General features: G+C 36.6%; 1 protein-coding gene across 1 annotated transcript in view; it reads left to right on the forward strand.

Annotated features, from left to right (window-relative positions):
• TBC1D32 (TBC1 domain family member 32) overlaps positions 1 to 27,591 on the forward strand; it is a 215,902-nt gene that overhangs the window by 124,837 nt on the left and 63,474 nt on the right. Inside the window, exons 24-27 of the mRNA XM_070376353.1 lie at positions 4,049 to 4,171; positions 5,934 to 6,042; positions 6,903 to 6,999; positions 24,242 to 24,367. Of these exons, the coding sequence (XP_070232454.1) occupies positions 4,049 to 4,171; positions 5,934 to 6,042; positions 6,903 to 6,999; positions 24,242 to 24,367 (455 nt within the window). The remainder of the gene's footprint in view (positions 1 to 4,048; positions 4,172 to 5,933; positions 6,043 to 6,902; positions 7,000 to 24,241; positions 24,368 to 27,591) is intronic.

Here is a 27,591-nt window from a genome sequence, read left to right on the forward strand (position 1 = left end):
TGATTTTAAAAGTAAGATTTTAAAAGTTTTCCCTCATTTGTTAAAGTTTCTATTTGCTGTTGCTGCTGCTGCTGCTAAGTCGCTTCAGTCGTGTCCGACTCTGTGCAACCCCATAGACGGCAGCCCACCAGGCTCCCCCGTCCCTGGGATTCTCCTGGCAAGAACACTGGAGTGGGTTGCCATTTCCTTCTCTGAAAGTTTCTATTTACTCATTCTCTAATGAGAATTCAGTCCAGGCATGCATGTGCTTTCACAGATGCTCTAACTCACCTTGGATCATCTCATTGTTCATCTAGATTCTATGGACTCCTCCTTTCAAATCATAAACTAGAGGATGCTGAGGTTATTTTCACTACCCGTTCACTGATTTAATAGCCTGAAGAAAGTAGAAAGGTTACTAGATGCACCCTAAATCTTTATAGCTTAAAGCCTTATTACTTAGTTTCCCACAACTTGATTCTTATTTTTCTAACAAAACATCTAGAGTTATCCTTAGTGTTTTTCTTATTTTTGCTCCAAATATTCAGTCTATCAGGAAATTCTATCTACTCCTGACATATTTAAAATTCCTTTATATATTTGCATCTGTTTGTATTTTCTTTTGTTTATTCATGTCATTGCTGCTGCTGCTGCTAAGTCGCTTCAGTTGTGTCCAACTGTGCAGCCCCATAGACGGCAGCCCACCAGGCTCCCCCGTCCCTGGGATTCTCCAGGCAAGAACACTGGAGTGGGTTGCCATTTCCTTCTCCAATGCATGAAAGTGAAAAGTGAAAGTGAAGTCACTCAGGCATGTCCGACTCTTAGTGACCCCATGGACTGCAGCCCACCAGGCTCCTCCGTCCATGGGATTTTCCAGGCAAGAGTACTGGAGTGGGGTTGCCATTGCCTTCTCCCATTCATGTCATTACTACAGGTTAAAAATTATCACAGTTTTGTAATGTGTGTTAATATCTGATTTTAGACTTCCTCCCAGTGTGGTTTCATTGTCCTGCTGGTGTTGAATGTTGCTATGGATATGTCTGAGAGCAGCTTGATTCCCTGCCCCCAGCCCCACCTCTCTTAGTGACTCTTCCTGGATACTCCAGTGGTCTTTCTTTCTCTAAGTGTAGTAGCTTTACTAGGCTCTGTCTCAGTGTTGACTCTTCTGATTTCAGTTGACTTATGGGCATGCTGTCACTTTATATACTTAGATTTGTGGTGATTTTTTCTTGGAAAGAATTTTACTAGTATCTCTAAAGGTGTGTCCTGTTAGGTTATTTCTGTGTCCTGTTAGGTTGAAGAGAAATCTTCAAACGATAATTTGAACTCTTTGTTTTCATTATATTTTTCATACTTTTCTGTTCCCTATAACATTTATTCTGCTTTTAGCAGCATCTGTCCTTTTTTGCTATTTGTAGTTGTGCTTTAATTCCTACGACACTTTCATTTCTTCTGCTTCTTCCCTTAGCTCTGCCAGTTCATGTTTTATTTTTTCTGGTTGTTTTGCTGCTTCTTCCCTGTGCTTATACAGCTCTACTTTGTGCAAAGAACTTGTTGGACACTATTGCTTTACATTAAACGTTTTAAATAAAGAGATAATTGATGTATAATATTCTGTAAGTTATACAGCCTGTTGCTCTAATACATTTTATTTAACTTAAAAATTACAGACAATTGTTTGGTCGTAGTTTTCAAGTTATAATGACAGCTCTCCGTGTGTATGTGTGTGTGTGTGTTTGCCATCTGCTCATCCTCTTACTTCATCCTTTTTCTTGGAGCACCTTTGGATGCATCCTGTGATATTTCTTTTTGGAGGGATGTGAGTTTTTTCATCAGCTATTATTGGTATGGTCATATTCCCAATTAGTTGAACTCTTTCTGTGGGCCTAAGTTTTGGGATTTGTGTATGTTTTTGTGTTGTCCCTGCCAATCTCAATATGGAGGGTAGTCAGTTTTAACTATTAATAATTGTCTCTATAACCTATAACCAGTAACTAGTAATTGATTTGTCTGTGACTCCACCTTCTACCTGTTTGTTTTATTATAGGAACCATAATAGGACCAGGGATTTTCCTGCTTCTGTCTCATGTATTCTGTTTCCGTTAGGAACCATAATAGGACCAGGGATTTTCCTGCTTCTGTCTCATGTATTCTGTTTCCATTGTTGCAAACAGAGGATTAGGTTTTTCATCTGAGTATACTCATTTTTTAAAATTTTTTTTATGAATTTGGGGGGGAAATTAATCTTTTTATTTTTCATTGGCAGCCATGATGTCCTTTCTTAGTTTCTTTCCTCCCATAGTCATCTTTGCCCAAGTTTGACTGCTCTTGACTGTCCTTCAGCTCATTTTGTAGCTAAATATTTTTATAATCTTTTCTTTCCTTCTCAATTCTTGGGGTTATTTTTAGACTTAGAGAAGGGAAATACCAATTTATACTACCATTTTAAACCAGAAGTCTTAAGTAGTTTTTTTTGTTTATCTAGCACAAATATTTTTACTTTTATAAACTAAATATGAAACATTATCTAAATTGATGATAGTAGATTTTCTCTTAGTTTTGTATGCATTTGGTCATTTTCAATAGGTTCTGGGGAGTGGTATTGAATTGCTCTTAAATGCGTCCATCAGATATTTTTCTGAAGATGCTATCGAATAGGTAAAGCATGTGATTGTACCAAAATTGAAAAACTATAAAAGATGTACTGTGAGAAATATATTCCCTTAGTCTGTCAGATTACACCCCCACCCCATCTAACAGTTCTTGCCAGTTTCATTCTGTTCTTGGAGAGAAATTCTATGTAAAAACAAATACGTATTTACATGTATATTTAAATGTTTCTCAGTTTTTGTTCAAATGCTATCACTGTACACATTTTGTTCCTCTGCTTTTTTACTTAACATACCTTGGAGATAATTTCTGTATTACTCAAAAATACGCTTTTACAGTTTTTGGTTGAATCATGTCAAGACAGAATCTTCACATTTGTTTTTCTTTTTAATTTATAACTTCCTTTACCCCCTCTTTTTAAAGTGAACCTTCTTTTTCTTTTCTTTTTTTCCTGAAGAAATACATAATGTGCAGAAGTCTCCAAATTCTAGCTTTGGGGTTGACTCTTTCTCCCTTGGATGTCTTTTTACATATTTCTCTGAGCCTTATATTTCCTATACATTGATAATGAGATATCTTGGATTGGTTAGTTTCAGGTTCAGTTTTCTTGGCAAGAATATTTCATAGATGGTACACTCTACATCCTCTTGCATCACAGTAGGAGCCACGTGATTTCTATGTTTAGTGATGTTAAGATAGATCAGTATGTTTAGGTGTTTTCAGCTCTTTCTGACCGTTATAAAGTTAGCCATTGACATTTCACCTGGTGAACATTTCCTGGATTGATAGCGAAAAAATTCTGTCATTCCTTCTATATTTAATTTGGTGTAAAGTGATGGCAATCTGTAGTTTTTATAGATTTGCTAATGTTCCCTATTTTTTAAAGAGCACTGTCTTTTTTAATAGTTGTATTTATTTATTTATGGCTGTGCTGGGTCCTCGTTGCTGCTTGGGCTTTTCTCTAGTTGCAGCAAACGAGGGCTGCTCTCTAGTTGCTGTGCATGGGCTTCTTGTGGTGGCTTCTCTTGTAGAACAAGAGTGAGTGGCTTCAGTAGTTGTAGCCCACAGGCTCAGTAGTTGTGGTGTATGGGCTTAGTTGCTCCACGGCATGTGGAATCTTCCCGGGTGAGGGATTGATTCATGTCTTTTGCATTGGCAGGGTGGATTCTTTACTGCTGAGCCACCAAGGCAGACCCCTTAATTTTTAAATTATTAGTTGAGAAGGTTCCTAGATTTAAATCAATTTTTAACATAGATTAGAAATTACCCATGGTCTTTAAATAGTATTTCAATAAGAAAATCTTTTGAAGTCAGTTATTTAAAATATATGTGAAATAACTGCATAATTTTACTTACAAAACTTGTGGTTCCATGTATAGGTGTTTGAGACACCAAGAGACTCTCTAAACTTTTAGGATGTATTTTAGAATATCTATTTTTATTGTTCCTTTTTATATAGGTTGTTAAGTGTGGTATGCTGTGATCTAGACACTCTTCTTCTGTTGGAGGCTCAGTATCAAGTATCTGAATTGTTACTAAATGCTCAAGAAGAAAATACCTTAGAAACCTCTGAAAGTCACAGGTAAAAAAAAAAAAAATACTAAGACAGAATAATAGTTTTCTTTACAAATATTCTGTTAAGACAGTAATTTCGGTACAGTTTATTTCATGTTTTCCATTATTTTAATTCAGTAGATTTAAATAAGAGTAAAAAGCAATTAAAGCATAAATATCAGTTAAAAAGATTGTGAATGACGTTTTTGGAAATGGCTTGCAGAGTACTGCTTTCTAAGTTTCTGTTTAGTTTTTTATGTTTTAGTTAAGTACTGACTTTATTAAGTTGCATCACCTTTAAATTCAGACTACATGAGAAAGATGACCCATTAAACAAAATGTCTGATTTTTGTGTCTCTTGTAGGGGCAATTTTTACTTCATTTTCTTAATTATGTTAGTTCACAGTCATAAATTCTGATTATTATGAAACGATGTTATGGTAATATCTTGAAAACTTTTTTCTACTAAAATGTCGTACTTGACATTACCTTGAATTGGTTGACATATGCTGGATACACATTCAATAGCTGGCATTATTTTTGTGTCCGTAATCTTTAAAAAAAGTGTTCCTCCACCCTAGCTAGGCCTTGGAAAAGTAGTATAGATCAGGCTATATTGCTGAATGCTCTAGTTTTGATATAGAGGATAGTATTAACAGCTGCAGGAAGTGTGGAGGATGCAAAGTTTAGAATTTGAAATAGGATACTTGTCCTAGAACTTACAGCAGAAAGCAAAAAGAAACTAAAGAGCCTCTTGATGATGGTGAAAGAGGAGAATGAAAAAGCTGGTGTGAAACTCAGCATTCAAAAAACTAAGATCATGGCATACTGTCCCATCACTTCATCGCAAAAAGAAGGGGTAAAAGTAAAAACAATGATGGGTTTTATTTTCTTGGACTCCAAAATCACTGTGAATAATGACTGCAGCCATGAAATTCAAAGATGCTTGCTCCTTGGAAGGAAAGCTGTGACAATCCTAGGTGGTGTATTAGAAAGCAAAGACATCACTTTGCCAGCAAAGGTCTGTACAGTCAAAGCTATAGTTTTTTCTGCAGTCATGTACAGATGTGAGAGTTGGACCATAAAGAAGTTTGAATGCCAAAGAATTGATGCTTTTGAACCGTGGTGCTAGAGAAGACTCTTAAGAGTCCCTCGGACTGCAGGGAGATCAAACCAGTCAATCCTAAAGGAAATCGACCTGAAAATTCATTGAAAAGACTGATGCTGAAGTTGAAGCTCCAATACTTTGGCCACCTGATGCGAAGAGCTGATTCACTGGAAAGGACCCTGATGCCGGGAAAGATGGAAGGCAAAACGAGAAGGGAACAGCAGAGAGTGAGATGGTTAGATATCATCACTGACTTGATGGACATGAATTTAAGTAAACTCTGGAACTTAGTGGAGGACAGAGGAGCCTGGGGTGCTACAGTCCATGGGGACACAAAAAGTCAAACACGACTTAGCAACTGAGTAACAACAACTAGAACTGAAGGGAACATTGACTAAAAATGTGGTAAAGTTGTTGTGGAAGTACTGCCTGTCTTCATGTCATTTCTTTTTGACATATAGCATTTGTTAAGAAAATATTCTTCATATCATTCATTTCATTATATCAATTATATCTCCAATTCTTTGCTTCTTAGGTCGGAAAGCTCTAGGATAAAGTGAATGTATCTCTCCCTTTTCTATAGAAACTATATGGCTTTTTTCCTTATGCATTGCACTGACATGATCTTAAAATTAAATCATATTTAATTAAGGCAGTAACAATTGGTATGTTTATTTTTCAGGGAGTTTATAATTGATAGCTTATCAGTAGAGAGAAATCATGTTCTTGTTAGAATAAATCTTATTGGTGGGCCAATGGAACGAATTTTGCCTCCAAGGTTACTGGAGAAGGTAAGTGGAGTAAAGGGAGGGGAGAATGTTTTTCGAATGCATTTGAAGCAAGGTAGCCAACTCAAATGACAGTTAGGATACAAGTAAACAGTTCCTAATGAAAATAGTATTTTTCATGACAAGATGTCACAAGTGGTAGTTTCTGTTGCAGAGTAGGATATTATTTTATTAAAAACTTGTCATTTTCCTTGTGTGTCTTTGAATTTTTTTCACTTTTAAAAACTTTCTCCTTCATGATACTTAATTTTTATTAAAGTGAAGTGAAGTGAAGTCTCTCAGTCGTGTCCAACTCTTTGCGACCCCATGGACTGTAGCCTACCAGGCTCCGCTGTCCATGGGATTTTCCAGGCAATAGTACTGGAGTGGGTTGCCATTTCATTCTCCAGGGGATCCTCCTGACCCAGGGATCAAACCTGGGTCTCCCGCATTGTAGACAGATGCTTTACTGTTTGAGCCACATGACTAATTTTGTTGAATTGCATTGACAATATTGAGTACCTCTTTTTTCATCAGTATCCATACAGTTTGGTTTTCTTTGGAAGGGTTTTTTGTTATTGTACTAAGGGCACTTGTTTTGACTCTTCACACCAAGAATGGTGAGGTCGAAATGATTACAGCGCAAGAGAAATAGCTTTGTGAGCAATCTGTTTATAGAATTATCAAATTGGTCTTCAGTATTTAATGTTTCTATATTTTATTTTAGTTAGTATCCATTAGAATGTTGAATTATAAAATAGCTTTTGGTTATATTACAACTCTAGAATTTATGAAACAAAAGCTAATTTAAATGTCACTTCAAAAAGTCTTAAAATTTGATATTAAACTACTTCCTAAAGTCATCTGTCTTGCTTCTTTTTTAGGGTGATGAACCATATCCTTGGCCAATGTTTTCATCATACCCTTTACCAAACTGCTATTTGTCAGACTCTGTTACAAGAAGTACTGATCTAAAACAAGGTAAAGTATTTATTATCAAGTGCCATGTTTTAGTGCTTTTTTTATACTTTGAAAAAAAGACAAAGTAATTTGAAGACATTAATACTATTTTTCTTTCAGTTTGTACATGTGGATAGATTTATGTCTATTTCTTTGTAAGTTTTCCTTATTTCACATATTCTTTACTAAACTAATATTTATATGATGCTGAATAATTCTTATCAGAACCTTTTTTTGCTTTTTTTAAAAGGGGAATTAGTGATTTTCGATGAATTAATTCTAGATATGTAGAAGTAGCCCACCAGGCTTCTCTGTTTCTGCGCATTCTCCAAGCAAGAGTACTGGAGTGGGTTGCCATGCCTTCCCCAGAACTTTATTCAACAGATTAATTTTTTTTTATACTTGTGCCACATGTAACTCCTGTATGCTCGAGAATTGAAATAGAAATGTTATATAATATAGTAAATAAAAAAATTTTAAATGTCAGCTATTCATGACCTTTTAGAGAACAGTCAAGTAATTAGACAATTGTATAGTATTACAGTATGATAGGAACTAAGTAGAAAATGTGTAGCCTGCTAGGATAGTTCATAAAGCAGATGCTCTTCCAAAGAACATTAAGTTTAATGTAAGACATGAGGTAGGTGTTTTCTGGGTATTAAAAGAGCATTTTTGACAGGGACCAACAGTGAGACTAAAAGGAGAAAATTGAATTAAGAAGTATAAGTAGTTCAAGGATGTGTGAAATATGATATGTGAGGACAAGCGTGACCAGAGATAAGACTTAGGTAAGCCAAGTTTAATCATAAGGCCTAGATACCTCAAGTTCAGGTGTTTAGACCTTATCATAAGAGCAATAAAAAAATCAAGCAGTTTTTAGACTTGAGAATTCTAAGATGAAATATGAAGATATTAAACCATTAATTTGAAAAGTTAACTTTTGATATTAACATGATCTTTGCATTACCGTCACACTTGCATTGGAAAAAAAATAACGTATATAATTGATTTCACTGGGTTAGGTTCCACAGTTATTATTGACAAGTAAGACATTTTTCTTCTTTCATAAAGCCATTTACCTTTCCCTATGTTTACTTACCTTAAATCAATTAATAGAGGCCATCAACTGTTAAACATTTTTATTTCTTTCCAGTGTTTAATATATAGACTATGTGTCTCACAGTTGCACAGAGGCAAACATTCTTTTTTTTTTTTTTCTCTCTCTAGAGGTTAGGGAAAGAGAACTCGAGGGAATTTTAAAAGCTTTTAATATTGTCTTTTACAATTTTGCCTCTGTGTTTTTCTGTTTGACCTAATTCAGAGATGTGGGGTTAAGGTTAAGTATTTTTTAAGAAAAGACCCTTGAAAGAATATCGTTTTGGACTCTTCACACTGACTTGCATCTCTCAGTGAACCCAATCTTTTACTCTTATGTTTTTCTATGCTACTTTCAGTCTTTTAGCCAGTCTTAAATATTCTGACATTCTTTCTTTAGGTTTCATTATTTATTCATCTACTCATTCCTTTATTCAACATGGTTTGTGAGTGCTGATTATCAGTTACTTCACTAAGCCCTGGAGATAAGATGAGGTGTTAACACATGGTCTGTTCTCCCTGCTCCAACCCTTCAACCCTTTTCCTTGTCTGGAAATAACACTGGTATCTTTGCTAAGTTTCACTTGGAAACAAATATATCTTTTCTTTTGAACAGCAAATTGACTCATTATCCATCTTATTTTGTGACTGACATATTAGGTAATTTGTTTCTTCAAAGTAGTTTGATAAAAAATATGCTTTATTTGAAACTGACCAAGGCAGACAAATCAGAAAATAAGATTAAATTGATAGTTCCCTGAGAAGCTCAGAGGAGTATAACTTTATTCCCTGTTCTACTCTTATAAGTGATTTAGAAAGGGGAGTAATAATAGCTTCTCTCTCTAGCCCAGAAGATCACTTGCAGAACGGTTATTAACCTCTAGTGAGCCCACAGTGCTTCCAGGCAGCCACACGGTGTGTCCCCAGTTCAGGGCACTCTCCTAGTCTCCTAGATGACTTAGTTTCAAATCTTCTCATTCATCGACCCTTCCTCACCTCTTCCCAATCTTTCTGTCAGATAACTGTTTTCCTTTTTTTCCCCCCAAACTGAGGAAATAGAAGCTATCAGCTTCCATATACTCTTGATACATATTGGCTGACTCAGCTACATCTGTACCAATTTAGGTTTTGCATTACTATGAATGAAACTGCAAATATTGTTTAAAAAGGCCAGGTTCTTCAGTTGTGCAATACATTCCATCCTCTTTATCAGCAAAGATATTGCTTCTAACAGTTCTTCCGTTTTCCTTATTGTTTCTTCATGGGATTATGGGGTTAGGGGATGGGAGCTTGGTAGAGCTTTCCACTGTAGCTTTTCCATAAGCCAACCAGCATGCTATTAATTTTTCTATATTTAAAATATCTTCTTTTGAACTTACTTTCCCTCTCTACAATTCCATTTCTGTCCTCCCACTGCAAAATTCCTTCAAGGAATTGTCTAATTTTAGTATTGTAGTTATTCTCTTTCTGTGTTCTCTTGAATCCATCCACTTGAAAGCTAATCAGGCTTTCACCCCTGCCATTCTACCAGGGTTAAATCAGTGGGTCAGATCTCAGTACTCATCCTGTTACATTTAGCATTATCACTTAACATGTTTGATGCCTCTGCTTTTTGAAACATTTTCTTATTTGGCTTTCAGAAAGTACATTATCTGATTATTCCCCCCACCCCCTTGAATTTCTAGCAAATACTTCATCTTTGTCAGATCTTTCAGGTCTCTCCAAACTCTAAACTTTGGAGTGCCCCTCAGTTCTCAGTTGTCTTTTTGTGTGTGTGTGCGTATTCTTTTGGGGGTTTCATTTAGTCTTATGACTAAAATACTGTCCAATATACACAGATTTATATCTTTAACCTGTGTCTCTAGTTGACTCTGTACTCATATCTGTTCTTTGCTAGGGTGGTTAGTAAATATATCAAATATATCAAATTTAACAACTCTGAGATAAACTTCTGATACTCTTTCAAAATCTATTCCTTTGGTACATTTCCTCATTTTAGAAATGACAACTTTGTGCTTCCATTTCTTTAGGCAATAAAGGTGAAAACTTTTTTTGACTCTTTTTCTCTTCATAACCCACATTTGTGAGTGAGTGAAATCGCTGTCATGTCTGACTCTTTGCAACCTCATGGACTATAGCCCTCCAGGATCCTCCATCCATGGGATTTTCCAGAATATCCATGGGATATTTCCATCCATGGGAATATCCAAAATCCTCCATCCATGGGAATTTCCAAAATATCCATGGGATATTTCCAAGAATACTGGAATGGGTTGCCATTTCCTTCTACAGGGGATCTTCCTGACCCAGGGATCAAACTCAGGTCTCCCACATTGCAGGCTGACTCTTTACTGGCTGAGCCATTTCTGTCGCAAATGCTCTTGATTCTCCATATCTCAAACAAAACCACTTTTCACTCATCCACTACTCACTCTCATCTCTCACTGTACTGTTTTAGTAACCTGTTCAGTTTGTTAACACAGAAGCAAGAGTAATGCTGTTGAAATGTGGTTGGATTATTTTTACTCCTCTAACTAAAACCCTCTAATGACTTCCCTATAATCTACAAGGCCCAATTCCTGTCACATGTCCTATTTTAGTTTAATACAATTTCAAGTCTCTTTATTTAATTTCATATTTTCCCACCGTACTGGGAAGCAACTTCTAGTTACCTTTCTGTTAGTGCTTAGAACCCAAGTGTTTGAATAAGACATTATTCTCAATTTTACAGCAATACTTAATACTTCCTACTAATGGTGGTCCTGACATTACTGTGATTCTGTTAAGCAGGACAGAATGATCTAGCCAGTCAGTGGATAGCCCAAGAGATACCACAGGAAGGGATTTTACATAGATACATTTTGAGTCAAATATGAATCATACTTATGTCATTCTGATATTGCAGATGTTTCACTGACCTTATACTTACAGAAGAACAGCAGAAAATGGGAGAGGATATCAGAAGCATGTCCAAATTTCGAAAGTACCTAAGGGAGTATACTGATAATGTCCCGGTAACCTCTGTGAGAATAATGGAGCCAGACGTATTTCTAGCAGATTAGAACTAAGTTGAAAGTAATGTTCCTCGTCAAACACTATTCAATAAGTTGAACATAAATTATGCATTTAAGCTAGTAATTATGCATTTAAGCTGTTTAAGCTAGTAATACTTTAAGATACAAAGAGCTGTTTTAAAGGCAAGAGTTCATATACTTGCCATTTTGCTTTTTCAATTTGGAGGTAATGATTCACTGATTCTGATAGGTGTTGTTTTAGTCATTTGCACTGCAGTACTTTGAGATATCATATCATTGTTGTGGAAAAAAATCACTTTAGCTGTGTGCACATGCTGACATTCACCTAATTTGTCTCCCAACTTTTAGATTTATCCTCCTTGCTACAGTTAGCATTTCCTCATCTGTTAAATTGCCTCTTGTTAGTTGCTTGGCATCAGTGTTAGTTATTAGATGATTTATTTTCATCTGTAAATAAGAATCTTGAGGCACCATTTGGTTCAGTTATTTTTCTTTATACACATTTTTAGGGTCACCATATTAAAATGTAAAAGCCTTTAAAAAACTGATAAGTATTATTTATGTACATATGTCACATATGTGGTAATCATAAATCAACTTAAATGGAAATTTTTCTTCCAAAATATCATCTCTCTGTTATCTGAGAGTTGAGAAAAGTAGGAAGAAATGTGTTAGTATAGTAACTTATCGTTCCTGTGTAGAAGATAAGAAAGAGGGAAGGGAAGTTGGAGAAAGAATTGAGCAGTGGTTAAAACCAAATGCCAGTTAGCATGTCAGTGAACTCCTAGAGATTAACTCATGATTCCTTTCCTATATGAAACAGAAAGACTGAGACACCTAAGGAAAAGACACCTAAGGAAAATTCCAATCCCACAGAAAGGCAATGCTAAAGAATGCTCAAACTACTGCACAATTGCACTCATCTCGCGCGCTAGTAAAGTAATGCTCAAATTTCTCCAAGTCAGGCTTCAGCAATACGTGAACCTTGAACTTCCAGATGTTCAAGCTGGTTTTAGAAAAGGCAGAGGAACCAGAGATCAAATTGCCAACATCTGCTGGATCATCAAAAAAGCAAGAGTTCCAGAAAAACATCTATTTCTGCTTTATTAACTAAGCCAAAGCCTTTGACTGTGTGGATCACAATAAACTGTGGAAAATTCTGAAAGAGATGGGAATACCAGACCACCTGACCTGCCTCTTGAGACACCTATATGCAGGTCAGGAGGCAACAGTTAGAACTGGACATGGAACAACAGACTGGTCCAAATAGGAAAAGGAGTACGTCAAGGCTGTATATTGTCACCCTGCTTATTTAACTTCTATGCAGAGTACATCATGAGAAATGCTGGGATGGAAGAAGTACAAGCTGGAATCAAGATTGCCGGGAGAAATGTCAATCACCTCAGATATGCAGATGACACCACGCTTATGGCAGAAAGTGAAGAGGAACTAAAAAGCCTCTTGATGAAAGTGAAAGAGGAGAGTGAAAAAGTTGGCTTAAAGCTCAACATTCAGAAAACGAAGATCATGGCATCTGGCCCCATCACTTCATGGGAAATAGATGGGGAAACAGTGGGAAGTGTCAGACTTTATTTTTTGGGCTCCAAAATCACTGCAGATGGTGATTGCAACCATGAAATTAAAAGACGCTTACTCCTTCGGAGGAAAGTTATGACCAACCTAGGTAGCATATTCAAAAGCAGAGACATTACTTTGTCAACAAAGGTCCATCTAGTCAAGGCTATGGTTTTTCCTGTGGTCATGTATGGATGTGAGAGTTGGACTGTGAAGAAGGCTGAGTGCCGAAAAATTGATGCTTTTGAACTGTGGTGCTGGAGAAGACTCTTGCAAGTCCCTTGGACTGCAAGGAGATCCAACCAGTCCATCCTAAAGGAGATCAGTCCTGGGTGTTCATTGGAAGGACTGATGCTGAAGCTGAAACTCTAATACTTTGGCTACCTGATGTGAAGAGTTGACTCATTGGAAAAGACCCTGATGCTTGGAGGGGTTGGGGGCAGGAAGAGAAGGGGACGACAGAGGATGAGATGGCTGGATGGCATCACCGACTCGATGCACATGAATTTGGGTGAACTCTGGGAGTTGGTGGACAGGGAGGCCTGGCATGCTGGGATTCATGGCATCACAAAGAGTCGGACATGACTGAGTGACTGAACTGAACTGAAGCTAAAATTAGGTTTCCCAGGAGTTATTAATTACATCATTAATCAGAGAGTGTGCTCTTCAGTGTTCTATTTTGGTGTGTTCAGGATGGGGACTTCTTTCTTTTAGGAGGAAGGGAAATTCAGTACTTCCATACTGAGAAATAAAAATGCCTTGAGTTGGGTAGCACACTCTGGTCATTGGAAAGACATAACTTAATAAAATGAGAAACAAGCTCTCTTACTTCCCTTTCTAGCATCTTCCATTCACTTTATTTTTTATTTTATAAAGTTTATTCAGGCTGAATTATAAAAAACAGCAATCTAATTCATGCCTATATCCTATCTACCTTATTACTGTAGAATTTCCATCTTTATCAAGAAATCACTCAGAAATACATTTACTTTGTTGGGGCAGATATCTTCAAAGTAGAAAATATGTTGTTTTGTCATGGGCTTTATGTTTCTCATATCCCTAACAGGGCCAGCAGAAGCATAGCATCGATTCACAAGGTCATTGATGGCCAGGCCGTTGGGAGTGATTGCTTTTATTTGATCTTAGAAATTCAAATAGCTAGTCATTGAAAGCCTCAAGCATATTAGTAACTCCTGATGCAAGTAAACTTATGAATGTTCTGAAGTAAAAATGAGCTTAAGAGAAAAAGAAGAATAGGATGACTTATAATAGCAACTACATTTTAATAAAAGAATGAAAATTGCCAAATTAACAAATGAGTAGGTTGGATTGCTTTTATTTCTAGTCTGATAAGTTATGTAAGATTTAGGATTACTGCTCTTCCTCCAATCAACCAAAAATAGAATCCCATGAGAAAAACAAAGTGCTTTGAAAAATAATATGTACTACATAAAATATAATGCAGCATGATGACAGGTATTGTTTGTTCTGATTTTGAAAGTCTTTGTATTATGTCTTACACATATAGTTAGACTATAAATATTTTTTGGTGATGAATTCTCCTTTTTATCAAATATTTATCTAGGCTTTTATGTCAAGTTAGGCACTTTCTCATTTTTTTTTTCTTTCTGTATTGTTTCTACCCTTGGAATTAAAATTTATTTTCTGCAGATAAAAGGTAAATGGCTTTTGTTTGGCATCATCCTGTTAACTGAGAGAACAGGAAAATATGATTATGGATCCTTTCCAATGTCATAAATCTTGAGCTGTAGTTGTTGAGATACTTAGTTTAAAAATCAGAGTAAGTGTTTTCTTTTGAATTGTAAAACTCTTCATGTACTTCTTGATGTTTGAAACAAACATCAGTAGCAACTAGCAGAAATAAATCACCTGCTAGTTTAGGTGCAAGTGATAAGGGAGAACTAATTGCTCTTTTTAAAAAAATGCTTCACTGATACCTCCTATAGTACATGGTTAATTATCACATATTAAAATGAAAAGTGATATGATAATTCTAAAGTGAAGTATAATCTGTATAAAATATAGATGTCATATGTTTAAGAACTCACAGTTCAAACCAAATAGTGTAAGAATTTAGATACTCTCACGTTTAGAAATGTAGGGAGAACTAATATAGAGAATTTAAGCATCTTTTCAGTTACTTGGAGACTACTCCGGAGTCTTTCCTTAAATATTGTAAATATTAAGAATAAAGTGGCATAGCTATATTAATCTACATGGAAGAAGAAAAGATAAGCAAAAACACAAATTGGAAGCAAATATTTCACAGATAAGCTTCAGTCTAATAGATGGGTGACTTTCCAAATTAAGCCTAGGAATCTGTTGCAAGTTAATTTATTAAATCTTCCATTTATTTTGTTTCTTTTATAGCAGCTGTTTATGATACTCTGTATGAAATGGGCATTCATAAAGAAGTATTAAAAGTTTTTTGCATAGATTTTCTTTGCATTTATATTGAGCTTACATTTTTCTTGTCCTTGAAATGGAGGTTCTTTCTTTTTACATTATCTGTGATGATAAGTATAATCTTTCCTTCTATATAGTAATCTTTTGAGAAACCAATTATACAATATCATCAAGTATGAAAAGATTATAGTACTTACCGTAGCAAAGAATTTCAGGGTTTAGATATGAACTATTATCAGTTGTAACTGAATTTTGTAAACATGAAACTTGATGTTTCCTATTTTCCTCAGTGGTAGTAAGTGGGTTGGGTAAAAAGTGCTTATTGCCAGAGAGAACTGTCCTGTGCACTGAACAATTTTTTTTTAGCAGCTTTCATGGTCTCTGCTCACTAGATACGCATAGAAGTCTCTATTTGCACCCACCCCTTCCAGCCAGGAATGTCTGTAGACATTACTGAAAGACAGGGAGCAAAACTTAGCCCATTTGAGAACTATAGCTGTAGATTTGCTTTTGCATTCTAGCACTTCATACAGATAGACTCACGTAAGATACTTTATTTGTGCTTGATTTCTTTAAGCATAATGAGTTGAAGATTCATCTAGTTTGTTACATGTACCATTTGTGTGTACCATTTTACTCAGGAGGATTCCAGTATAGATTAACTACAGTTTGAATTAATATCACTTTTTGTTTATATTTTCTTAAAATTCTTAAAAACAACTCCATTAAAATTTTTACCTGGTAATTGTATCACCAAGGTCCTTTCTGTGTCTTTATATTTATTGATTCAACTACAGGTTAGTAATTTTTAATTGAATATTCAGCATTACTAATTTTACATAGTTAAGTGCTAGATTTTGTTTTCTTTAAAGATTAGTGGACATTTTGGGCCATGCAGTCAAGTTATTTGTGAAATCAGTTTGATCATTCAGGGCTTTCATTTTTTTGTTAGGGTGAGTGTAAAGTTGTCTTTGTGTGTATGTGTGTGCTTAGTCGCTCAGTTGTATCTGACTATGTATGACCCCATGGACTGTTGTCCACCAGGCTTCTCTGCTCATGGAATTCTCCAGGCAAGAATACTGGAATGGGTTGCCATTTCCTACTCTGGGGGATATTCCCAACCCAAGGATCAAACCCACGTCTCCTGCATTGGCAAACAGAGTCTTTACCAGTGCACCACCTGGGCAGCCCCGTGTCTTTACTTTAAGGCTAATTTAACTCTTTTACAAAAGTTTGGCTCTTTTGGTCTGTAGAACTCTGTAGTTGAGGAGGACTCTTCATAATCTTTCTGTAACTTGGACATCTCCTCACCATATGTATACTCTGAGAATTGTTCATGTTCTCTGCCCAGTCTTGTGGAGCTTCTCTTCATCTGCACAGCCAATTCTTTGCAACTACCTTGACAAAAACTTACACAGATTTCAGGTGTTCTTTCTTTGTTCTTCCTCTTCCACAAGTTTTAGTCTCCTCAGTCTCTCTGCAGTGTGACTTCTGTCTCTTTAACTCAATGCCCCACTTCCTGCATATGATGTTGAAAGTAATTCTAGAAAAAACCAGGGCCCAGTTGTAAAGGTACCTTGTTAGTTTCCCTTTTCTCAGACATAATAGTCCTATACTGCCTATTGTTGACCAGTGTCTGAAAACAGTGTTTTGATGTATTTTAACCATTTCTTGAGTTATTTATGGCAGGAAGGCAAGTATATTTCCAGTTTCTCCATCATGACCAGAAACAAAACTATGGTTTTTAAATTTTTTATGTGACTATAAACAAAGAAATTTTGGTAAACATTAAAATTTTATGTATCGTTCAGGTTTGTTCTACTCCCAAAATCACTGATTTAGAATTGTTGTGTTCCTATGATACCATTCCTGTAATTCCATTTCTCCTTGCCTCATTAGGGCTTTTGCTAGAGTAAAGTTACTGGCCTCTCTTTGGACTTCCTCACTAATTAAGCACTAAGGTAGGAAGGAAAAATGTTTGATAGGTGAATTTTGCAGAAGGAATGAAAAATCTTGAATTAGACTACTTAAAGGCTGTATTTCCAAGTTAGCCTATCTTTTTATTAAGTTTTATTTAAACCAGTTTTTTTTTTTTTTTTTCAGTTAGCGTTATACTCATAGCTTTCCTAACAAGAGCAATCAGGAGAGACCTTTGGTTGTCTCATCACTGTCTGTGATTGAATATATTTTTTCAGTGCAGGGGAGAGATTTGTTAAGTCCATGTGGTAGGAGATCCAAGTTAAGGTGCTTAATTTAGCTGTTATGGTACTAGCACTGATACTTTGAATTCCATTTATCTCCTGCTGTCTGCTTTTCATTTGGTTCCAGATTTGGAGGGAGGAAATAAAGGAATTGTTTTCCTCAAGCTTGTTAACATTACAGATACAAATTTTCAGTAAACATATCAAATCACTAAATATTATTAGCTGTGATATATGCACATTGAAGAGCTCACATTCCCACTGAGAGCTGGGGGAAACCATAACTAGAAGTTATGAGGATACAAAGTTATCTCTCTAGGAGTCTTCTAGGCAGTCTATCTCCAGCTCAGCATTTGTTAATTGCCTCAAATCAAATTTCCAGGTACTAAATTGGGACTTTCAGCCTTTCTCCCAGTTGGTAGGTGCAGATGCATAACACATTTACTGCTTCAGGACTGTTTACAGTCTAGTGGCTGTGCTCTTTTCCTTGGATGGAGATGCGAGAGCAAAATAGAATAGCAAATGTGAAAGGAAAGTGACAGGAGAGTAAGAAGAGGGTGTGAGCAGGAGGGAAGAAGAAAAGACAACAGGATTTTTAAATAGCAAGTAATTTACAAAAGAGCTTTATGGACATTTATGCCTTGAGGGATGGTGGTGGTTATGAAAGACAGGGTCTTTCATGGATAGAAAGAATTGACACAGAAAGAAACAAAGATGAAAAACTGCTTTTGTCTTTTCAGTCATGTACCACTAGTGACTTTTTATAGAAGTATAACTGACTCTTACATGTTATATTAGTTTCAGGTGTACAACATAGTGCTTCAGTATTTTTATAGATAACCCAAGTAAGATGGTAGGTGTTGTGAGAGGGCATAAGAGGGCAGACGCACTGAAAACATAATCACAGAAAAATATCCAGTCTGATCACACAGACCACAGCCTTGTCTAACTCAATGTTACCCATGCCGTGTGGGGCCACCTAAGATGGGAGGATCATGGTGGAGAGGTCTGACAGAATGTGGTCCACTGGAGAAGGGAATGACAAACCACTTCAGTATTCTTGCCTTGAGAACCCCATGAACAGTCTGAAAAGGCAAAATGATAGGATACTGAAAGATGAACTCCCCAGGTCGGTAGGTGCCCAATATGCTACTGGAGATCAGTAGAGAAATAACTCCAGAAAGAATGAAGGGATGGAGCCAAAACAAAAACAATACCCAGTTGTGAATGTGACTGGTGATAGAAGCAAAGTCCAATGCTGTAAAGAGCACTATTGCATAGGAACCTGGAATGTCAGGTCCATGAATCAAGGCAAATTGGAAGTGGTCAAACAGGAGATGGCAAGAGTGAACATCGACATGCTAGGAATCAGCGAACTAAAATGGACTGGAATGGGTGAATCTAACTCAGATGACCGTTATATCTACTACTGCTGGCAGGAATCCCTTAGAAGAACTGGAGTAGCCATCATGGTCAACAAAAGAGTCCGAAATGCAGTACTTGGATGCAATCTCAAAAACAACAGAATGATCTCTGTTCGTTTCCAAGGCAAACCATTCAATATCACGGTGATCCAAGCCTATGCCCTAACCAGTAATGCTGAGGAAGCTGAAGTTGAATGGTTCTATGAAGACCTACAAGACCTTTTAGAACTAACACCCAAAAAAGATGTCCTTTTCATTATAGGGAACTGGAATGCAAAAGTAGGAAGTCAAGAAACACCTGGAGTAACAGGCAAATTTGGCCTTGGAATACAGAATGAAGCAGGGCAAAGGCTAATAGAGTTTTGCCAAGAGAACGCACTGGTCATAGCAAACACCCTCTTCCAACAACACAAGAGAAGACTCTACACATGGACATCACCAGATGGTCAACACTGAAATCAGATTGATTATATTCTTAGCAGCCAACGATGGAGAAGCTCTATACAGTCAGCAAAAACAAGACCGGGAGCTGACTGTGGCTCAGATCATGAACTCCTTATTGCCAAATTTAGACTTAAATTGAAGAAAGTAGGGAAAACCACTAGACCATTCAGGTCTGACCTAAATCAAATCCCTTATATTTATGCAGTGGAAGTGAGAAGTAGATTTAAGGGACTAGATCTAATAGAGTGCCTGATGAACTATGGATGGAGATTTATGACACTGTACAGGAGACAGGGATCAAGACCATCTCCAAGAAAAAGAAATGCAAAAAAGCAAAATGGCTGTATGAGGAGGCCTTACAAATACCCGTGAAAAGAAGAGAAACGAAAAGCAAAGGAGAAAAAGATATAAGCATCTGAATGCAGAGTTCCAAAGAATAGCAAAGAGAGATAAGAAAGCCTTCCTCAGCAATCAATGCAAAGAAATAGAGGAAAACAACAGAACAGGAAAGACTAGAGATCTCTCCAAGAAAATTAGAGATACCAAGGAACATTTCATGCAAAGATGGGCTCAATAAAGGACAGAAATGGTATGGACCTAACAGAAGCAGAAGATATTAAGAAGAGGAGGCAAGAATACACAGAACTGTACAAAAAAGATCTTCACAACCCAAATAATCACGATGGTGTGATCACTGACCTAGAGGCAGACATCCTGGAATGTGAAGTCAAGTGGGCCTTAGAAAGCATCACTACGAACAAAGCTAGTGGAGGTGATGGAATTCTAGTTGAGCTATTTCAAATCCTGAAAGATGATGCTGTGAAAGTGCTGCACTCAATATGCCAGCAAATTTGGAAAACTCAGCAGTGGCCACAGGACTGGAAAAGGTCAGTTTTCATTCCAATCCCAAAGAAAGGCAATACCAAAGAATGCTCAAACTACAACACAATTACACTCATCTCACACGCTAGTAAAGTAATGCTCAAAATTCTCCAAGCCAGTCTTCAGCAGTACATGAACCGTGAACTTCCAGATGTGCAAGCTGGTTTTAGAAAAGGCAGAGGAACCAGAGATCAAATTGCCAACATCTGCTGGATCATGGAAAAAGCAAGAGAGTTCCAAAAAAACATCTATTTCTGCTTTATTGACTATGCCAAAGCCTTTGACTGTGTGGGTCACAATAAAGTGTGTAAAATTCTGAAAGAGATGGGAATACCAGACCACCTGATCTGCCTCTTGAGAAATTTGTATGCAGGTCAGGAAGCAACGGTCAGAACTGGACATGGAACAGACTGGTTCCAAGTAGGAAAAGGAGTTCTTCAAGGCTGTATATTGTCACCCTGCTTATTTAACTTATATGCAGAGTACATCATGAGAAATGCTGGGCTGGAAAAAGCACAAGCTGGAATCAAGATTGCTGGGAGAAATATCAATAACCTCAGACATGCAGATGACACCACCCTTATGGCAGAAAGTGAAGAGGAACTAAAAAGCCTCTTGATGAAAGTGAAAGAGGAGAGTGAAAAAGTTCGCCTAAAGCTCAACATTTTGAAAACTAAGGTCATGGCATCTGGTCCCATCACTTCATGGGAAATAGATGGGGAAACAGTGGAAACAGTGTCAGACTTTGTTTCAAAATCACTGTAGATGGTGATTGCAGCCATGAAATTAAAAGACGCTTACTCCTTGGAAGGAAAGTTATGACCAACCTAGGTAGCATATTAAAAAGCAGAGACATTACTTTGCCAACAAAGGTTTGTCTAGTCAAGGCTGTTGTTTTTCTATTGGTCATGTATGGATGTGAGAGTTGGACTGTGAAGACAGCTAAGTGCCGAAGAATTGATGCTTTTCAATTGTGATGTTGGAGAAGACTCTCGCGAGTCCCTTGGACTGCAAGGACATCCAACCAGTCCATTCTAAAGGAGATGATCTTGGGTGTTCATTGGAAGGACTGATGCTAAAGCTGAAATTCCAGTACTTTGGCCACCTCATGTAAAGAGTTGACTCATTGGAAAAGACTCTGATGCTGGGAGGGATTGGGAGCAGGAGGAGAAGGGGACGACAGAGGATGAGATGGCTGGATGGCGTCACCGACTCGATGGACATGAGTTCGAGTGAACTCCGGGAGCTGGTGATGGACAGGGAGGCCTGGCGTCCTGCAATTCATGGGTTCGCAAAGAGTTGGACACGATTGAGCGACTGAACTAACTGAACTGAACTGATACTCCATATAGGACTTCCTTGGTGGCTCAGATGGTAAAGCGTCTGTCTACAGTGCTTGAAACCCAGGTTCGATCCCTGGGTAGGGAAGATCCCTGGAGACATATAAAGTTTTTTTTATAAGATCAAGACTGCATTCTGTGTGCTATAATTATATCCTTGTATCTTACTTTATACTTATGGAGTGGGGCTAGATAGGTAAAGGGGATTAAGAGGTACAAATAATTAGTGAATCTTAGTAGATTCTGGATAGTTTGTTCTTGGGGAATAAATAATGTAGATATTCTAAATGGAAAGTATAAAAATTCCATTTAATGCTGTTCAGTTGTCTTTTACCTAACATATCAAGATGCATTTAACATTAATACTCTGCTGTTAAAATAATTTCCAACAAAATTATCAGCTATGATATTTCTTGTTTAAAGGTTTTGAGTTTTTATTAAAAATAATAATTGTCTCCTTTGACTAAATCAGTTTCATTTTTCTCTAGATATCGCCTCTGATTGAGGCCACTTATGGAATATTATAGGATCATTTTGTTCTTGATATTTAAAGAGAATATGTTAGATTACTACTAAGTATCAGAATTATACATTCTTCCAACAGAACAGTTCTTTCTGGTTTATATGTATATTTATGAGTGTGCATATATTTGATACATTTGTATACTCATGTGCATGCATGCTAAATCACTTCAGTCATGTCCAGCTCTTTGCAACCCCATGTGCTATAGCCCACCAAGCTCCTCTGTCCATGGGATTCTCACGCAAGAACACTGGAGTGGGTTGCCATTTCCTTCTCCAGGAGGTCTTCTCAACCGAGGGATTGAACCCACATCTGTTATGTCTCCTGCATTTGCAGGTGGATTCTTTACCACCAGTGCCCCCTGGGAAGCCCCTTGTATATTCATAATGTTTGTACAAAAGAATATTTCTGTAGTTTTGATATGAGAAGGCTTTTCTGGTGACCTAAGTGTCAAATGTGAAAATACTTACATGAATTATGATTTGTACAATCAATCATATAATTTTGTATATGATAACCATGAGGATTGAGTGAGGATATGTAGCTGCTTTTTTAGGGCTAAATAAAACCAGCTTAGATCATTGGAATGATATGTATTAATATATATTGATTATACTCAGTTATACTCCTGTCTGTTTATGCACAAATACACACACATGTAAGTTTTATGAGGGCCAGTGACCTTGTCTGTCTAGATTGTTATAGCCATATAGGAATTCCATGCATGTTTATTGAATGTATTTTTACAAAAATTAGATGGAAAAATAAAATAGTATGGTAAAAAGTTTAATTTTTTAAAAATTCTTACGAATAAGGACTTACTTTCTTTATTATAATTGTATTCATTTCAAAGGACCAGGAGTTGGTTGAAATCCTCTTTAATATTAAGTTGAATACTGATATTTTCTTGGTGGAATTCATTAGCCCTTTGCTGCTGCTGCTAAGTTGCTTCAGTCGTGTCCGACTCTGTGCGACCCCAGAGATGGCAGCCCACCAGGCTCTGCCGTCCCTGGGATTCTCCAGGCAAGAACACTGGAGTGGGTTGCCATTTCCTTCTCCAGTGCATGAAAGTGAAAAGTGAAAGTGAAGTCACTCAGTCGTGTCCAACTCTAGCGATCCCATGGACTGCAGCCCACCAGGCTCCTCCGTCCATGGGATTTTCCATTAACCCCTTAGGTGGCTATATTTTGTAGTGTTCCAAACCATGTCTTTGGGCAGAAGCAATCAGGACTTTGACTTTATATGTGGAAAATGTTCTTGTTCCTCTTTCCTCAAAATCTCCTTCAAGGAAAGTGGTAAAGTGTATGAGTTCATGTGACTGTCTATCCCCCAACCCTCTGCTCTTCTACAAAGAAATTATTTTTTTCCTCCCCTTTGAATTTTTACATATATGTGTGAGTAAATAGTATATATGCTTATATGTATACATACTTATATATCCTTTTTAAATGACACCTAAATCTTCAATATATTTATAGATGTTTTCTAATGAAAAATCTGATGGGAATACAATTAAAATGGAAGATGGAAAAATCTCATGAGAATAAAAGGAAAAGAAAATTAATATTGCCATATTCATAAAATTGCTAAGAAAGAAGAAAAGTTATATTTTAGCAATAGGTGCTCTTTTACCGAGACTTACCAGGTAACTCAGTGGTAAAAGAATCCACCTGCCAGTGCAAGAGACATAGGAGACATTGGTTCCATGCCTGGGTCAGGAAAATCCCCTGGAGGAGGCAGTGGCAACTTGTCCCAGTATTCTTGCATGGAGAATCCCATGGACAGAGGAGCCTGGTGGGCCGCAGTCCAAAGGGTTGCAAAGAGTTGGACTAAGCACGTGCATGCATGCTTTTTCAGCATGATTCATTTTCAGCATAGTTTTTTTTCTTTTACCAAAAAGAGGAAATAAATAACTGAGTAAAGATTGTCTACATTTATGCTTTCTTTTTGCTTTAAAGAAATGAATAAAACTGCACCTGAATGTACATGAAGAATTAGTATAATGTTTATATCAGTCTCTGTAGTGAAATCTTTCAAGCTTCGCACTGTGTATTAAATCAAATACTCAGTAATGAATAATATTTGTGTAAGAAAGAGTAATAGTTATAAATCAGTCCATTTTATGAGTTTTTGATAAACATGGTGATAGTAGTTTGATGGTGTAAGATATAATTACAGAAAAATGTCTGTTTCCTTTTGAAACCCATATAAAATACTTTGTCTGGAACTTATAACTGTTTACATTATTAGCATTAATACTTGTTTTTCAGTGTATCTAACATGTTTTGTTAAAATAATATAACATCTTTCTTATTAGACAATGATCTTGGCAAACTTTTATTGCGTTTCAAAATGTCTGATAAACAAACTGCATGGATAGAAAACTGCCGAAGACAATTCTGCAAAATAATGAAGGCCAAACCCGATATAATCAGTGGAGGTGGTGAGTATTTTTAATTTTGTGGGCTTTTTGGCTTGAAAGTTTATTAACAGAAACTGTGGTTTCCTGAAGACTAATACTGGCATATCTAGAATACATAACATTAGTTCCAGAAGTCCATTGGCTTCTGGGAAATCTGTGATCCTAGAGAACAGAAATTAAAATTTGAGAAACTATGTGATTTTTTTTAAAATACTATCTCAGAGGTCTTGTTAAGCTAAATCTACCTTGCCTAGATAATAGTTTGCTTGATTTCAGCAGCTTTCACCTGACTATACTATACTGTTTTGGAACTTTATTGAATGTTTTGACATATTTTGAAACTCTGCCACATCTATCCAAATAAATTTAGTGACTCCTAAGGAGATTTGGTGGATGGTGTAGGGTTGAGGGGCATGGGGTGAGGGGATAGGTATGTTTTCTAGTCGAGTAAGCAACTTGTTTTATACTCAGATTTTATATGTGTGCTTGGTTTTGTAAACTCACCTTGTTTTAATTAACATTATCTTGAATAAAGATACTGCAACAAATAAGTTTTAATGTCAATATAAGCTAGATTTCTTGAAAGCCGTAATTTAAAAATAATTGTCCTATTTATCAGTCATGCTTTATGGTTCTTATGTTTGTAAAAACATATACACAATGGAGTATTACTCAGCCATTAAAAAGAATACATTTGAATCAGTTCTAATGAGGTGGATGAAACTGGAGCCTATTATACAGAGTGAAGTAAGCCAGAAGGAAAAACATAAATACAGTATACTAACGCATATATATGGAATTTAGAAAGATGGTAACAATAACCCGGTGTACGAGACAGCAAAAGAGACACTGATGTATAGAACAGTCTTATGGACTCTGTGGGAGAGGGAGAGGGTGGGAAGATTTGGGAGAATGGCAATGAAACATGTAAAATATCATGTAGGAAACGAGTTGCCAGTCCAGGTTCGATGCATGATGCTGGATGCTTGGGGCTGGTGCACTGGGACGGCCCAGAGGGATGGTATGGGGAGGGAGGAGGGAGGAGGGTTCGGGATGGGGAACACATGTATACCTGTGGTGGATTCATTTTGATATTTGCAAAACTAATACAATTATGTAAAGTTTAAAAATAAAATAAAATTAGAGAAAAAAATTAAAAATGGGAAATAAAAATAAGTTTATATTTTGTTGGAGAAATTATATTTTTAGGGCAAGAAAATCAAACATTATTCTCCAAAATTGTAGTGTAAAATGAGCAGTTCAACTGTTTTAGACCCTCCCAAATACCTTAAAAATTGCTATTAGAAATGTGTGTGTGTATATATATATATATATATGTTTTATCTCTGGTTGCATAACAGAAAATACTTAAAATAGGTTTTGCAAATGCCAAAAGGTACAGAACAAAATGAGAAAACAGCAGCTTGGTATATTATTTAAACACAGTAATAAAGCTACTGTTTTCTCATTTTGTTCTGTACCTTTGGCATTTGCAAAACCTATTTTAAGTATTTTCTGTTATGCAACCAGAGATAAAACATATATATATATATCTAATAGCCATTTTTAAGGTCTTTGGGAGGGTCTAAAACAGTTGAACTGCTCATTTTACAGTAAAATTCTGGAGAATAATTGCACTCATCTCACACGCTAGTAAAGTAATGCTCAAAATTCTCAAGCCAGGCTTCAGCAATACGTGAACCGTGAACTTCCAGATGTTCAAGCTGGTTTTAGAAAAGGCAGAGGAACCAGAGATCAAGTTGCCAACATCCGCTGGATCATCGAAAAAAGCAAGAGTTCCAGAAAACATCTATTTCTGCTTTATTGACTATGCCAAAGCCTTTGACTGTGTGGGATCACAATAAACTGTGGAAAACTCTGAAAGAGATGGGAATACCACACCACCTGACCTGCCTCTTGAGAAACCTATATGCAGGTTAGGAAGCAACAGTTAGAACTGGACATGGAACAACATACTGGTTCCAAATAGGAAAAAGGAGTGCGTCAAGGCTGTGTATTGTCACCCTGCTTATTTAACTTATATGCAGAGTACATCATGAGAAACGCTGGGTTGGAAGAAGCACAAGCTGTAATCAAGATTGCCAGGAGATGCAGATGACACCATCCTTATGGCAGAAAGTGAAAGAGCCTCTTGATGAAAGTGAAAGTGGAGAGTGAAAAAGTTGGCTTAAAGCTCAACATTCAGAAAACCAAGGTCATGGCATCTGGTCCCATCACTTCATGGCAAATAGATGTTTATAAGATCAAGACTGCATTCTGTGTGCTATAATTATATCCTTGTATCTTACTTTATACTTATGGAGTGGGGCTAGATAGGTAAAGGGGATTAAGAGGTACAAATAATTAGTGAATCTTAGTAGATTCTGGATAGTTTGTTCTTGGGGAATAAATAATGTAGATATTCTAAATGGAAAGTATAAAAATTCCATTTAATGCTGTTCAGTTGTCTTTTACCTAACATATCAAGATGCATTTAACATTAATACTCTGCTGTTAAAATAATTTCCAACAAAATTATCAGCTATGATATTTCTTGTTTAAAGGTTTTGAGTTTTTATTAAAAATAATAATTGTCTCCTTTGACTAAATCAGTTTCATTTTTCTCTAGATATCGCCTCTGATTGAGGCCACTTATGGAATATTATAGGATCATTTTGTTCTTGATATTTAAAGAGAATATGTTAGATTACTACTAAGTATCAGAATTATACATTCTTCCAACAGAACAGTTCTTTCTGGTTTATATGTATATTTATGAGTGTGCATATATTTGATACATTTGTATACTCATGTGCATGCATGCTAAATCACTTCAGTCATGTCCAGCTCTTTGCAACCCCATGTGCTATAGCCCACCAAGCTCCTCTGTCCATGGGATTCTCCACGCAAGAACACTGGAGTGGGTTGCCATTTCCTTCTCCAGGAGGTCTTCTCAACCGAGGGATTGAACCCACATCTGTTATGTCTCCTGCATTTGCAGGTGGATTCTTTACCACCAGTGCCCCCTGGGAAGCCCCTTGTATATTCATAATGTTTGTACAAAAGAATATTTCTGTAGTTTTGATATGAGAAGGCTTTTCTGGTGACCTAAGTGTCAAATGTGAAAATACTTACATGAATTATGATTTGTACAATCAATCATATAATTTTGTATATGATAACCATGAGGATTGAGTGAGGATATGTAGCTGCTTTTTTAGGGCTAAATAAAACCAGCTTAGATC

This window comes from Bos mutus, chromosome 9 (genome assembly GCF_027580195.1).
Source record: "Bos mutus isolate GX-2022 chromosome 9, NWIPB_WYAK_1.1, whole genome shotgun sequence".
In the NCBI taxonomy this organism is placed as follows: domain Eukaryota; kingdom Metazoa; phylum Chordata; class Mammalia; order Artiodactyla; family Bovidae; genus Bos; species Bos mutus.